Source organism: Salarias fasciatus, chromosome 10 (assembly GCF_902148845.1).
Source record: "Salarias fasciatus chromosome 10, fSalaFa1.1, whole genome shotgun sequence".
Lineage (NCBI taxonomy): Eukaryota > Metazoa > Chordata > Actinopteri > Blenniiformes > Blenniidae > Salarias > Salarias fasciatus.
The window spans coordinates 21,632,252-21,646,596 of NC_043754.1; the positions used below are offsets into that span (position 1 = coordinate 21,632,252).

Consider the following 14,345-nt stretch of genomic DNA (forward strand, 5'->3'; position numbering starts at 1 on the left):
TTGTTCTGTCTCGGTCTTCGTGGAGCCGTCTCCCGGCGCGAGACTCAGCGACTCCTTCCTGTGGTTATTTTAGAGCCGTGGTGCTCTCAGGTCTCCGTGCTGCTCTCTGGCGGACTCCACGGATGAAAGAAACCCGGACCCCCCCCCGCCCCTCTGTGTGGCCACAGGCCCTGGAAATGGACACACCTGGACGGCTCTGAAGGAGGACACCGTCTCTGCTGGCGTTTTGACCTCCAGCTCAAATAATTCAAGTATCTGAGAGCAGCAGAGGCCGCTCACTGCACCTGCTCCTGCGGGACGCTGAACAGCAACCAACACCTTCAGAAATGTCACCTTGGACTTCTGCCTTCTCAAACCTGTCTCAATGGAACGTTTCACAGCTCGGTCACCGACATTCCGTCTCGTTTTGTGGAAACCTTTTACATTTGATGTGTGTGTGTGTGTGTGTGTGTGTGTGTGTGTGTGTGTGTGTGTGTGTGTGTCAGCAGTTTTTGGGCTGATTTTCCTCACGTAATTGAAGAAAAACATCATGATTTACAAAAACACATGCAGGAAAAATTGGTACTCAGTCTTGAAAAAAAAAACAAAAAAAAAAAAAACGATGCACCAAATGAGGTGAATTAAATCCTGATTAAACTGCAGAAAGTGACATTTAAGTGCTGGCAGACAGCATTTCCCCCCGACACCCCGAGAGCTCCAGGACAGAAAACAAAAGGCCTCGTCGAGTGCATAATAAGCAACTTACTGTTTATTTATGGTGGATACTGTTCAGGTGACATGTGAAGGGGGGGTTCCTGGAGACTGAAAAGAGCGGCTAACTTTCTCCACCAGAGGCCTCCAGTGTGCAAAAGTGACAAAAAGCAGTTTTTAAAGGGCCGTTGTCTGATGCCAGTCGTGGCTTCGCGTCGACAGAACCACCTTCGGCAAACATTTGGGGAAGAATCGGTCATTGGTTTCAACTAGTTTGCATCCATTGAGATGTATGTTTGTCCTTATAACACTATAATCGTACAGTATATACACAATACAAGGTAAAATAACTGCAGGTAATGTTTATACATGCTTATATATTTCTGAAAAAAAAAACAACCCAAAAACAAAATGAAAGCTTTATACATACAGTAAGGCAGAGAATATATACAGAGCTAATCTATAAGGAATCAGTATCAAACATCTGTCAAATATTCACACCGCAACAAAACAGAGAATTCAAAACGTTGTATAGTATATACAAAAATACGTATGCAAATGCCCCTAGGAATATCTTAATAGAAAAAATAATGGGAATCTCATCAGGAGGACATCACATTATATCTGAAACATGCACTTGCCGCAGAGGGGTTTCAGTCCGGCCACATGTCTACGCGCGTGCGTGTGCGTGTGTGTGTGTGTGTGTTTTCTTCTTGTTTTTTGAGGGGGAGTAACTGTGAATCACTGAGAAAGAAGCGGTTCTTGGTGCAGGAATACTTGGTCTACTGTGCTCATGGGTCCTGGTTGTGCGGCCCCCCCCCCCCCTCGGCGGGGGCGGGGGCCTACAGTACAGTCTGGGAATCTCACACCGACCTGAAGCTGGCCGCCCGCCGCCCCCGCTACACTTTGGACTCGCTCTCTATGTTGGCAATGTCCCCGTTCCTCTCGGTCTGCCGGCTCTTGGCCTGGCTGTCCGGGCTGGTTCTGGTCTCCTGGCCCTCCTGCTCCGACTCCGGCAGCCCCTGCTGGCTCAGCTTGCTGGCCAGCGACCAGGTGAGGGGCAGGCGCGCGCGGTTGGCCATGTCGGCCAGCTCTCGGGCGCTGCAGGCGGGCGTGTCGGTCTCGTAGATGTCGTGGAAGCTGTTGTAGTCCACCTCGTAGAAGCCGTCCTCCAGCGTCAGGACGGGCGTGAAGCGGTAGCCCCACTTGATCTCGCTGCTGACGTACGAGCTCCTCGCCTGGCACGTCATGCCTGCAACACCAGAGCGGCCCGTTAGGACAAGTGGCGGGACATAATAATCTGAGGTAAACCAGCTGGCTTCCCACCCCGGCTCCTGATGTTCCTGTACTTTCCCAGAAGCCTCCTCACTTTGCTCCTGTATCTCTTTAACCACAACCAAACGTGTCTCTTAATCAGTTTGCTGCATGTCTTCCGTCCTGTCTGATATTTCTCGGCGCTCTGCGGCTCAGCTGTCTGCAGGAAACCAAAGTCTCCTCCAGCAGCCGCTCCAGAAACTCTCCGCTCAGCCGTTATGTAATGTTATAAAACTCATCTCAGCTCCTGTTTTATTTAAGTGTGGAGCGAACCTCCTCTGCGTGGCTCTAAAATGCCGCATGTGGGGCAGCGGGAACCGTCCCGGGGTCACAGGCTTTCCTTGGCTTCCTTTGTTTCCCTTTTGAAATTCAGTCGTGACAAAAATAAATAAACGTCGGGTAAAAATATTAAATTCTGGCCGCATGTGTGTCTCAGAAAACATCTGTGCTCATCAGATCACTATTTTCTTTTCCGAAAGGTAAAAAATGGTAAAATGCCAGCCTAAAGTCTGCCATCAGAGGTCATCCAGAGTGCCTGCCTTGACAGGCCAGAGCTGTTATTCTGTTGGCCGGCTCTCTGGGTGGAGAGTCTGTTTCAGTCTGTCAGACGACTGAACTCCTCTTCACATCACAGATCGTGCGCGCGGGGCTTCGACAGCACCGCTTTGACCTGATTGCTAAACATCGACGTGTGACGTTGCTGCGTGGATGAAGAACGGAGATCCGGGCGTCTTATTAGACCGAGGAGAAGGAAAACCTCCCGAGAAAAGAGAAATGTTCTGCCTGCTTCCCCGGGGACGGGGCCAATTGTGCTTGCTCTGTTTACTCGCACTGTTTTTGTGAGGAGAACTCGTTTTAAATGAGTGTCAGGTCAACTCATCCACATACTTTTGAGTTGCATTAAATAAAACTTGCCAATTAAAGGAGAGATTGATAGCTGGCATGCACAGGGAGGAGATCCTTCACGCAACAGCAGCTCTGTGAGTCTTTTAGTTTCTGGAGTTTCAAGTATGCAAATTTCTGCACGGCAACTTTCATTTTTGTTGTTCGTAAATTTCACGCTTCTAAAGTTGTGCTGAGCGCTGAGGATCAACATTTCCCTCTCAGACGAAGCGTTTTCTGTCTGAATGTGACGGACTGGGGACCTGTTAAGTGTGTCTCTTGCCGTCGGCCACAGCTGGATCCTCTCCCGGGTCCCGCGACCTCCAGCAGGCGAGGAGATGGACGGAGCGATGGAGGCATTTTCAAAATGAATCACCTTGTTCCGCAGATTGAGGCCCTGCAGCCACGCTGCCGCTATGATTAGGTTTATTATAACGTTGTAAATGTAACGGGAACGTTGACAACCTGCCTGAGAGCCTCCAGCGCTCAGCTTCAGTGTCACCTTTCATGGATTTTTTTTTCTTTTTAAAACAAGAAAAAAGGAGAAGAACTAAAATGTGTTTGGCAGCCCTGCTGTATTGTGTTTCGCCTGTCAAATCATTCATCTTACCTCTGTTGGTACAAGTGACATGGACAGGCCGAGTGCTGATACCGCAGCCGGCTGAGCGGGGCGGCCGCTGGAAGAACGAGACAGCATGCTGCCTTTTCCGAGACGTTACAGTGGAGTAAGTGTGTGAGTGTGTGAGGGCTCGTGGGACGAACGTCTATGAGTCACAGCGCGACATCAAAACCTCTGAGCAGCATCCGCCGGCGCGGTGACTCACCCGTGGCCTCCACCATGCCCTCCAGAATCACCACGATCTCCAGCTCCTCCTTGGCCAGGTGGGCCTGCGAGATCTCCCAGAAGGGGCTGTGCTGGTTGATCTCGTGGCAGATGATGAGCGGCGAGACCAGGAAGAGCCGGTCGTCCCCCGTGTTGTAGCCCACATTAATGTCCGTCTGGTTGAGGGGGATGAACTCCCCCTCCTTGGTCTGCTTGGACTTGATGAGCTTGGCCCGGATGGAGGCCTCCACGATGTGCGAGTTCCGGAGGTCTCCCACCCTGAACATCAGGCACAGCCGGCCGTCTCTCATGGAGATGACCGCATTGGTGGAAAACACTAGAGTCTCCGCTCGCTTCTTGGGCTGCGAGATCTTGACGAACATGCAGCCCACCATGAAGGCGTTGACGATAGATCCCAGCACCGACTGGACCAGAAGCAGAACGATCCCCTCGGGGCATTTGTCCGTGATGACTCTGTATCCGTACCCGATGGTGGTCTCCGTCTCGATGGAGAACAGGAACGCCGACACGAACCCGTTGAGGTTGTTGACGCAGGGAGTCCACTGGTTGTCCGCTATGTGGTCCAGGTCGCCCCGCAGGTAGGCGATGAGCCACCACATGAAGCCGAAGAAGAGCCACGTCACCGTGTACACCAGCACGAAGATGAAGAGGTTGAACCTCCACTTCAGGTCCACCAGCGTGGTGAAGATGTCCGTCAGGTAGCGGTACGTCTCCCGGACGTTCCCGTGGTGCACGTTGCACTTGCCGTCCTTCTGGACGTAGCGCTGGATCCTCTTGGCCCGGTCCATTTCCGCCAGCTGCTTGGGCAGGTCCTCCCGGGCCTGCTTCGGCAGCTTGGGCTTCCTGATGAGGGCCGGGCTCTCCACATCCTGCTCCATGGGGTTGGTAGGTGGATTCAAGCCTGTCAGTCACAGCAACACAGGCGGAGGTTAGGCAAGACGTGACGACAGAAAACGTAAATAAATCCTAAATAATCTGTCTTCACAATAAATCAATCAAGCTGAAATGACGGGGCTCAGATGGTTTCTTACAATCCCAGGGTTAGCAGTTAAATCCCCGTCCCCACCTGTCCGCGAGGCGGCATGTCCCGACATGACGGCCATCTGGCTGCTGGCGAACGTGTCTGATGGAGCGTTTGTCACGCCGGGACTCTAACTTACCTCAATCTGAGTCCATTAGTTATCATTCAGGATCAGAAAACACAGCATGGTGCCAGAAAAGCTCAGTTTTCATCAGTTCAGAGGAAACCAATATGTGCAGTCAGAGTGCTGGCTTCATGCCAAAAGAGTTGAACGAGAAGAAATCAGCCATGCTGGGAATGTTCTGCAGACATCTGCAAAAAAAAAAATCATATGCTACTTTTTTAATTTGCTGCAGCAAAATAAAAAAAAAGATGAAACAAGACATGAGCTGCCGGCACTTTGATCCCAGAGGCAGAGAGTCGACAAACCTTCTGAAACGCTTCTGCCAGGATAAAAACACAGCTCGGTTAAATGAGGGGCCAAGAGAAAGAACACTGTTATTTGAAAGAATGACAAACAAAAAAGCATAAAATCACCAAAAGTAACTACTTAGGTGTTTTGTGTTCATCATCAAGAATGTCTCCTCAGAAAATCTGGGCTGGTTGCTTTAACAGAGAGAAAACACACACTTTCTCCTTCCTGTTTTCCGTTTGCCGAAAGGCGCCTTTCCAAACCGGCCCGGCTTCACGCATCGTCTCACGTTGAGCGACGGCTCCACAAACAGAACGCGCACGCAGATAATATCACCAACAATGGAACCTCCCACTCGGCCATTGTTCCGAGTCCAGCAGGCAGATCCACCAGCAGTAGTACTAAACGGTGTCGGCGGCGGCGGAGCGGCCCGGGGAGAAAACGTGTCGCCGCCCACGCCGCCAGCAGCAGCGAGCCGCCGTCACGGCGGCCGGCGCGGTGTGGAGCCAGCGTGTAACACTGTGAATGCAGGTTGCGAGGCTCCGTGGGTGCTCGGGGGCTCCTCGGCAGCCACGGCAGGGAAGCCATTCTGCGGCGACGGAGCCCGGTTTCCAGAGCAACCTGCGGGCGCTCCTGAGCTGGACTCCCAGCAGCTCCGGGCCGCTCGGACCAACAGGGGCCAGCCTCCACCCCTGCCAGTCATCAAAAGCTCAAATAGCACCAATAAAATGAGAGAAAGTGAAATGCTGTGAAAAGTCTAGAGCCGCACCGCATTTAAAGCTTTCTCTTTGTGTTGGGCTCGGTGAGCTAAAGGGTTAAAAAAATCTGTTTTCGGTCTCTGGCTGTGTAGTTTGGCAGACTCCTGTGCACTTCCTTGGATTACGGCGCCTGTATTTTCTTCTATTATTATCAGACAGCAGCGGCGGGCGAGCAGAGGGAGCGGGGCGTACCGAGCTAAAGGTCCCCGTCTGAACCCGAAGCAGCCACACCGCCGTTACACAACGATACTATATTTACATAACTCTGAAGCATAGAATCACACGGGGGAAAACGTTTCACTTCACCGCTGGAGGGACTACAAACGGAGAGGCATTTCTCCGGAGCGCAGCGAGGGCACTGCCAAAACACAGCGATGAAAATACAGCAGAGAGGAGTGATGGGGAGATGGTTTCACTTCAACCGGCACCTTCCCGTCTTACATAAGAGCTGAGAGCTGGACCATGATGGAGCTGAAGATTTGGGCAATTTATTACACCAGCAGAGCTGCTTCCGTGGCTTTCTTCAGCCTCCCGTTGTCCTCTGTTTGAATTTGACTCAATTGTAAAAGTTGCTGTGCCGCATCTTCGGTTTTCTCTTTCGTACTTCACTCTTTCACGATGATAAATGTTGAATATTGTAGGTTTTTAAAGCATCTGGTGTGAACAGTTAGGATGATTTGCTGCCAATAAAAAGAAAATAGAAATGGCTTCAAAAACATTGTGATCAAACTTTGATGAATACATTTCTTTTTCTAACTGAAAAACGAGATGTGATTTACTGAAAATGACTTCTTTTTAACTTTATGTTACAAAAATGAAAGTGAGTTTTGCGGCAACATGTTGGAAATGAGTTGGTTAAAAGGTTGGTTAAAAGGTGCAACGCAGAGTTAGGTGATGATTTGCTGCTTTGGGCTGTATGAAGCAACAGGAAGCGCTGCTCAGTGCTGACAAGAAGTGCAAAAATGTGAAGAAAAGACAAAGTTTAGATGTCCAACTTATGTCAGAGTGTTGTATAATCCCAGTCTGCTCTAGGAAAACATCAAAATTAAAAAGTCTTTAATATCCTTCAACAGTTTTCTCATATTGTTGCGTTTCATTGCTTTGATAGATTTTTAGGTTCAATTTGTAGGTCCAGTGAAGCACTGAGCTGGTTTCAGTGTTCGCAGCTTTTCTGCAGATATGAGGTGCAGAAATGTGGAAATATCTGGGAGTTTCAACACTGTTGTGTTATTAAAGAATCTTTCAAGATCCTCCTTTTCTTTTTAACACTGCTGACTTTTTACGGTGGAAGTTGAGCCGCGCTCGCCGGGCCCGAGCCTCCATCAGTGTTTCCACCACTGGAACAAATGGCCGTGCTGAAGCCGCTCCGCTCGCCATTCACCGGGGAATATTATGAGCTTGAGCAGCGCCGGTTTCCATGGCAACGCACGGCTCGGTCTACCCGGCGCTCACAATATAGCAGGAATGTAGTGGATGAGGCCGCGGCGTTGGATAACATTTGTCTGTTTCATCTCGTGTCGGCGGAGCCGGGGAAAGAACAATGTGCTGGATCTGCTTTGTGCGCACAGCTGCCATTCATGTAACATCTGTTTTATTCTCGTTCTGAATAAAGAAAGCACACACACACACACACACACACACACACACACACACACGCACAATGATACAGGCCTGTTTACAGGATGTTTGATATGATCGCTCTGAAAGGGGAAGAAACAATAAAATCCAATGTGATGGGAATACTAAAAAAAATCTTATTAGCGCCACTGATGCTGTCAGGATGTAATTCTGGAGTGATTTTAAATCAAATGTGTAATAATTACCCATTTATTCCTGCTGCATCATCCAAATCAGGCTCTCAGGGGCTGATCCTGAACATCCAGCCAGGGAATGATAGTTTTCACTGCTTTTATCAGCTCAAACATCGGATTAACAATACTTAAATGATTTGTAGCTATTCAACGTGTAGAGCAAAGTCAGACCTCTGACTGAAAATACCAATAAGTTTTGACACTCTGGAATAAATAATGTTGAATTGATTTGAATTAACTGAGCGACCTTGCAAAATGCAAAAATGAAAAGTTTCTCAGTTAAAGAAACACCATTTCTTATTTGTTGAAATATTTTAGAAATGGACTTTATTCGACTAAAAATGTTGGGAAAGTTGGAATTGATGAGCTTGCTGAATGATTCTGAATTGAAAAATCCGGTTTGGTTCCTGGAAACGATGAGAAATTGTGGGTTCAGAAGAGAAAACGAGTGTACGAATCGCAGTGAATAAATAACTCTCAGGTGGAAGGCACAGGGTAAAACGGGCCGGCCCGGACTTGAACCCGTGACCCCCGCCAGCCCGTGACCCCCACTGTCGACCCTCACCTCTCAGGGTTAACAGATCGAAGACGCAGGACGGCGTCCGTCTGAGGCCCGCAGCGCGGCGGGACGGATCCTGAGCTCTGAGGGAAAGCTGGACAACACGCACCAACACATCAGCTCTCCAGATCCCCAGAGGGAGGGCGGGGGTGGGGGGGGGGGGGGGGGGGGGGGGGGGGGCTGTTAACCAGGTAGGGGGACCGTCCAGATGTGTCTGAGCTCAAGCGGAGGCGGCGCGGGGACGCCGGCTATTTATAGAGCGGCGAACAGCTGAGCACAGCCGCCAGAGACGTCACGTACAAATCATCTTCAGACCCCTCCAGTTCCTTCGAGATGAAAGCGAAGCGTCGATAAAAGAGATCACTGCGAGGCAATTCGTCAAGAAATCACTAGAAAGTCATCAGCAGAGACTAATGACTTTATTTATTTATTGATTAATCAACGTTTGAACGGCTGCTCTCCGGAGGGATGAACTCGGGGTCTTTGCAATGATCTCTGAAGCCACACACACACACACACACACACACACACACACGAAGAAGCTCGCTATGGCTCCAGTAACACAACGTTACATGAAACGCTGAAAAACTGCTGTAAGTGGATCAGAGTCTGACAATAAGCATCAGTCTGGAGCAATCATGTTTTCGCTGTCTGACAGTCACGAACGCTGAAGCTGCTTCTTGAAAAGGTTTGCAGCAACACGTTTTGGCGGCGGCGCCTCAATCACAGGCGTCCTGCTGCTGAGGGACCTGAGACAACCTTTACCAGAAATACCGTGACGCTGCGGGAGGCCCAGAGGCAGCAGCTCGGGCTCAAGAAACACAAACGATAGAAAACTACATAAAAAAATGACACTATGAGTTGAGAAATGTGGATTTTTGGAAAAGACGGGGAAAAGTTGAAAAGACGTGTGAAACATGACGAAAGGGTCGTCTTGTCTGAGGAGAGAACACGAGACACGGAGCGTACTATTCCCACCGCAATCATGACTTTTACTAAAATATATTATCTGAAAAAATATATTTCCTGTCAGAATTTAATGTCCCACAAAATAAATACGCTTCTGAGACGTAAGCAAACTGTTTTTTATGAGTTCTGGATTTTTTTTAGAAGCGATAAAATGTTTTTTTCCTTCTATTGATGCAGAAGTGACAGAAGATGTTTTTCACATCCTGGCTGTTGTATCGGTGACATCCCTGAGACTCACAGCCTTTCCAAATCCATTAAACCACATTCTGAAGTGTAAAACAACCTCAGCTCTGCAGGGAGGCCAAACGTCCACTCCTCCTGTCGTCTTTAGTTTGAAGAAATCCATAAAAATTTCTTCAGATTGACTCAGGATACTACAGAACTCAGTTGTCTGTGAAATCACCTTCATCTTCATCCTTGTGTGCGTCTCTGTTTCACTCACAAACACATGGAGACGTCGTGTCAGAGATGCAGGATGTGGACTCGCAAGCAGCGTTGTGTGTGATCTACAAACCAAGCAGGAGAAAGTGATGTTTTCCTCTAATTAAAGAAAATTGGAAATATTTGTAACGTATAGATTTAGCACGAAAATCATGGAAACAATTACACGGTAGTCATGGAAACATAAAGCTTCCTGTGTCGCGATGCATGGTAGTCATGGAAACCTGACGCTTCTTGTATCATAGTGCACGGTAGTCATGGAAACGTGATGCTTCCTCTGTCGCTGTGCACGGTTGTCATGGAAACGTGATGCTTCCGGTGTCACCGTGCACGGTAGTCATGGAAACGTGATGCTTCCTGTGTTGCAGTGCACGGTAGTCATGGAAACGGGCCAGCTGATGGGGGTTGGCGGGGGGCCAGAGCAGTACAAAAAGCGGTGAACACAGCCCAGACCTGGTGCAAGATGTTCCTGATCTGAAAATAACTTTTCTACAGAGAAAAAAACACCGTTTTTGAAACCGACAACCTGTCACGAAGCACAAATCATTTCTTCATATATTTCACCTCATGTTATGTAATCATCTTCAAAAACCATCAGGAATAAACCTGAAAGTTTGGGGAATGAGTTTTTGTTCCCAGTATTGGGAAATGTTCCCTCTTGATCACAGCAGACACTTTCCTTTGTGAAGTTCAGGTTTTTAAATGTTAGATTCACAAACAACCGACAGAGACTGAAGATGTCTCCAAAAATGGGTTAGGGTCGGAGTTACCCTAACCCTCCCCTGTCCAACAGTCAGTGTCTGGTCTGCAGCAATAAGGAGAGAGACTGAGGGGGAAGGGGAAACGACACGGCGGCTCCTCTCACACTGAGATTCCTCCTCGCTCGTCCACCCTGCGAACATTAACAGATGCTTCAAACTGGGCTGCCAGACGGACACAGGTAGACTTCTGCTGAGTCATGCTATCGGCCTAAATACCGAGTTATTTCGGGGATCCGCCCTCCGGAGGGAGATCACAGCGGAGGGACTGTCCTGGAGAAACGGGACGCTTCATCGGAATAATTACACTTTAAAGAACTGTAATGGACTGTAATGAGCTGGAGGAATGAAGTCAGTGCTGAAAATATCCAGAATCAAACATACTGCTTCAATAAAAGGTAACAAACCCCTCCTTCATGCAACGTAACTATTTCAAATGCATCTAGATGATCATATGTTGTTGTTGCACGGCCTTCACAACCACCGAAGTTACCATCCGGGCCAAATATAATGATTTATTGTCAGATGAACTCTCTTGTTTCTCTCGGTTTCAGGTGGGGCAGAAACATCCCCCTCTGAGTGCCGCCACCAAGAAATGAAACAGCTCAGTTAATTAATTCAACAGATTAATGTCACAACCTGTGTTCAACCTGTTGTAATGTCTGTGAAAGTCTGAAATAGATCTCCACTTTGAATTATGCTCAAGGAGGAAACACAAATTGAATTTCCTCAAGGTTTTTTTTTTTCAAAGTTTCCACACTTTTTTTTTTTTTTTGCCTGGATTTGTGAGTAACTTGTTTTACATGTATATGTGTAACAAAGGAAATCATTGCGAGTATTTACACATTTCATCTGTTAACGAGGTGATTTCTGTAAAAATCTGTAGAAGAACTGTGTAGAAAGAGAGGATATTTGTCCCACGGCTTCTGAAGAAGGATCTGTGAGCAAGATGACCAAACGAAATGAAGCTAATTTAATGAACAAAGCAGGTTTAAAACACACACAGATGTCATTCAGGCATCGTGGCAGCTTGTTTAAATATTTGGTCTGGGTTTCTCATGTATAACGGTGAAAAGGAAAGCATTTGAACAAAGTTTGTCTTCTGTTTGGACATTTTCTTTTATGTCTTTGTTATTAATTATCGGTGCTGGGAATCAATGAATCAATGAAGCTAAATCAAGTTCATTTAACTGGAGCTTCTGGTCCAAGCTGATGGCAGGCAGGTTCATACTGTTCATCAGGATCCAAGAATAAACTCAAAAATTGTGATTAAAGATTGATAAAGGAATTAGTCAATTCATTTCCATTGTGGTTGTGCCGTGGTGTGTTGATGCAAACAGTTCATTTAATCTGCCCAGTGAAATGAAGTGTGGTCAATTATTTAAGATTTAAAGATCAAAGTAACGACAAGATGAGATGTAAACTTAGAGAAGTAGATTTTTTTTCCATGTGTGAGTCCATTTTAGCTTCATAGATGCACATTATGAACCCAACGAGAACAAGTCAGTTCATGCCAGAAGCTTTTGTCTTTCAGGGATGTTTCAGTGTCAAACAGGTTGATTTCAATCTCTCCTACACTATTAGAACAAAACACTTCCCCACCTGCTTATTTAAAGAGTTTCTGTTAATAACTGCACACGGTCATGAACTTACTCATGCATATCGATCATATGATCAGATTTATTTGTGCTTCGACCCGGCGAATATAATGCTTTTATAAATAGGACAATGAAAGTCTGCATATTTAATTATTCATGGTGGACTGTGGTAGCCTGGCTCTATTTCTGTGGTCCATTTCCCAAACAAAGATCCCCGTCAGAGTGAGACTGCAGCAGCACTTGGAGTTAGATGAATTAATTAGCTGGTTTAAACTGAGGCTGAGGGGTTAAGTTAATGGGAAGTGAAACAATTGTTCCAAAGTTTCTACAAAACTGAGCAGAAGCTGTGCAGCATGACACATATCCATGATGACTGAAACTAAATCCAGTGCAAATGCAGAGTTAAGATTAAATAAGGAGGAATATATAGATTACAGACCCCAAAATCTAAATGTATATTGGTCGGATAAAGTGGTTGTCTAGTTGTACTATGGTGGTCAAACTGTTCCAGCTTGAGCAAGAAACCAAATTACAAGGTTTAGGAGGAAATTCAAACCAAATCTATCACAAGAAAAGTTATATAACACGTTCCTACATCTCAATAAAAGTAACTTCTGCAGTGAGTCTGCCAAACCAAACCAAACCAAACCAAACCAGCTCCATGGATTCATCACATGGCTTCTTATCACGACCTGCTGCCTCTCAGGCTCTAAAACATCCCAGTTCACCTCCACAGGCTGTTTATTTCCATCATCTGCTCACAGGGTTCAGATGTGGACGTTAAAGCTCCATTCAGCAGGAGAGAACTTCTTTTTTTTTTTTCTTCCGGGGGTAATCAGTGTGTCTGGGCTGCCTGGAGGGTCAGGAGCGAGTCATGGAGATCACCGGCGTCCGCAGTGACCCGCAGCTCGGGTTCAGATCAAGTCTTGTGTGGATAATGGCAGCTTTATTGGGAGTTTTTTAAATCCTGCTGGGATCAGGCAGAGTAATAATAATAATAATAATAATAATAATAATAATAATAATAATAATAATAATAGTAGTAAAGATGCTGCGGGTCTGTGTGTTTCCGTGCGCGTGCGGCCTGCAGGCTCTCGCAGCCTTTTCCTCCAACACCTTCCAGCTCCTTCCACCGGCCGGCGGCGGCTTTTCCTCCACCAGAGGCGGAATCAGAAACGGAGAGGAAAAAAAAAAAGGAGGAAGAGAAAGGAGAAAGATCCTCCGGGATTAATGCGCACATCCACGACGAGGTGCGCGTCTTTTTTTTTTTTTTTCTTTTTCTTTCCTCCTTCTGCCCGCGCGCTCATTATTCCCTTAATTAACGTGCGGTGTTCCTGTCGGCGTGTTATGTAAGCCTCCACCCCCACTGGCCCCCACAAAGCACAGGAGCACATTTACCAGGCGATCAGCAGCATCGCTGCAAGGAAGGGGGAAACGAGAGAGGAAGAAGGAGAAAGGAGGGAGAGGGAGAGAGAGAGAGAGGGAGGGAGAGAGAGAGAGAGGAGGGGAGAGAGGGAGAAGGGGCTTACCTGGCGCAGCAGATCGGTCTTCAGTCCGCGGCTCATTCTAACGCGTCCCGCTCCCATCAACACGGCAGCATCCGCGGCTCAGGCTGCAGGCAGCGACCGGAGAGGAGACACGGACCGAACAGGAGCCGCTACTTCCCCCTTTCCTCCATCCTCCTCCTCCTCTCCACAGAGAAGACCTCAGCCGACAGCCTCCACCCCTCCGAGAGAGAGAGAGAGAGAGAGAGGGAGAGAGGGAGGGAGAGAGAGAGAGAGAGGCGGAGGGAAGGCTGAAAGCAACACTACACAGAAAATCTGCACAGCAAGAAGAAAACTGAGAGAAACATTAATCCGTCCAATCAATGCAACGACAGAATGAGAGGATTAAGAAAAAGCACAAAAAGAGCAAAAAATAAAGAAAATTTGAGGATTTGAGCTGCAGCAGCAGGAGGAGGAGGAGGAGGGAACCTAGAGGTGAAACTTCACTTTGAATCCACAACTAGACCTAAAATATAGCAAAAAAAGGTCAAAAGTAAAAGTATAAATGAGTTTCAGGGGCAGGTCCAGAGGATCTGAGGCACAGAGGGCACCAAGACGCCCGTAAAGAGCTAAAACACAAAGCATATAGGTCTAAAAGCAAAATACATTCCCCTGAGTTTATAAAAACATGTATTTTTCATCAATAAAATTGACTTAATGTTGACACTGTGATCATATTTCACGGTAATTGTTTCGTTGTGTCTCTGTGTCACAACAAAGAACAACTTCAGGGTATAAATTTAA

At 47.3% G+C, this 14,345-nt stretch overlaps 1 protein-coding gene across 2 annotated transcripts; it reads right to left on the reverse strand.

Moving 5' to 3' along the window:
* Window positions 1-724: 724 nt before the first annotated feature.
* On the reverse strand, window positions 725-13,723 carry LOC115394930 (G protein-activated inward rectifier potassium channel 2-like). Of its 2 annotated transcripts, none has more exons than XM_030100236.1 (3): window positions 13,587-13,723; window positions 3,711-4,631; window positions 725-1,942 (listed from the first exon to the last, which is right to left on the reverse strand). In XM_030100236.1, exons 2-3 carry the CDS (start codon window positions 4,606-4,608, stop codon window positions 1,590-1,592), a joined length of 1,251 nt encoding a protein of 416 aa, XP_029956096.1. In that variant the 5' UTR covers window positions 4,609-4,631; window positions 13,587-13,723; the 3' UTR covers window positions 725-1,589. The 2 variants fall into 2 exon arrangements, with proteins under 2 accessions (XP_029956096.1, XP_029956097.1); XM_030100237.1 differs by lacking the exon at window positions 13,587-13,723 and adding an exon at window positions 4,891-5,040.
* Window positions 13,724-14,345: the final 622 nt, after the last annotated feature.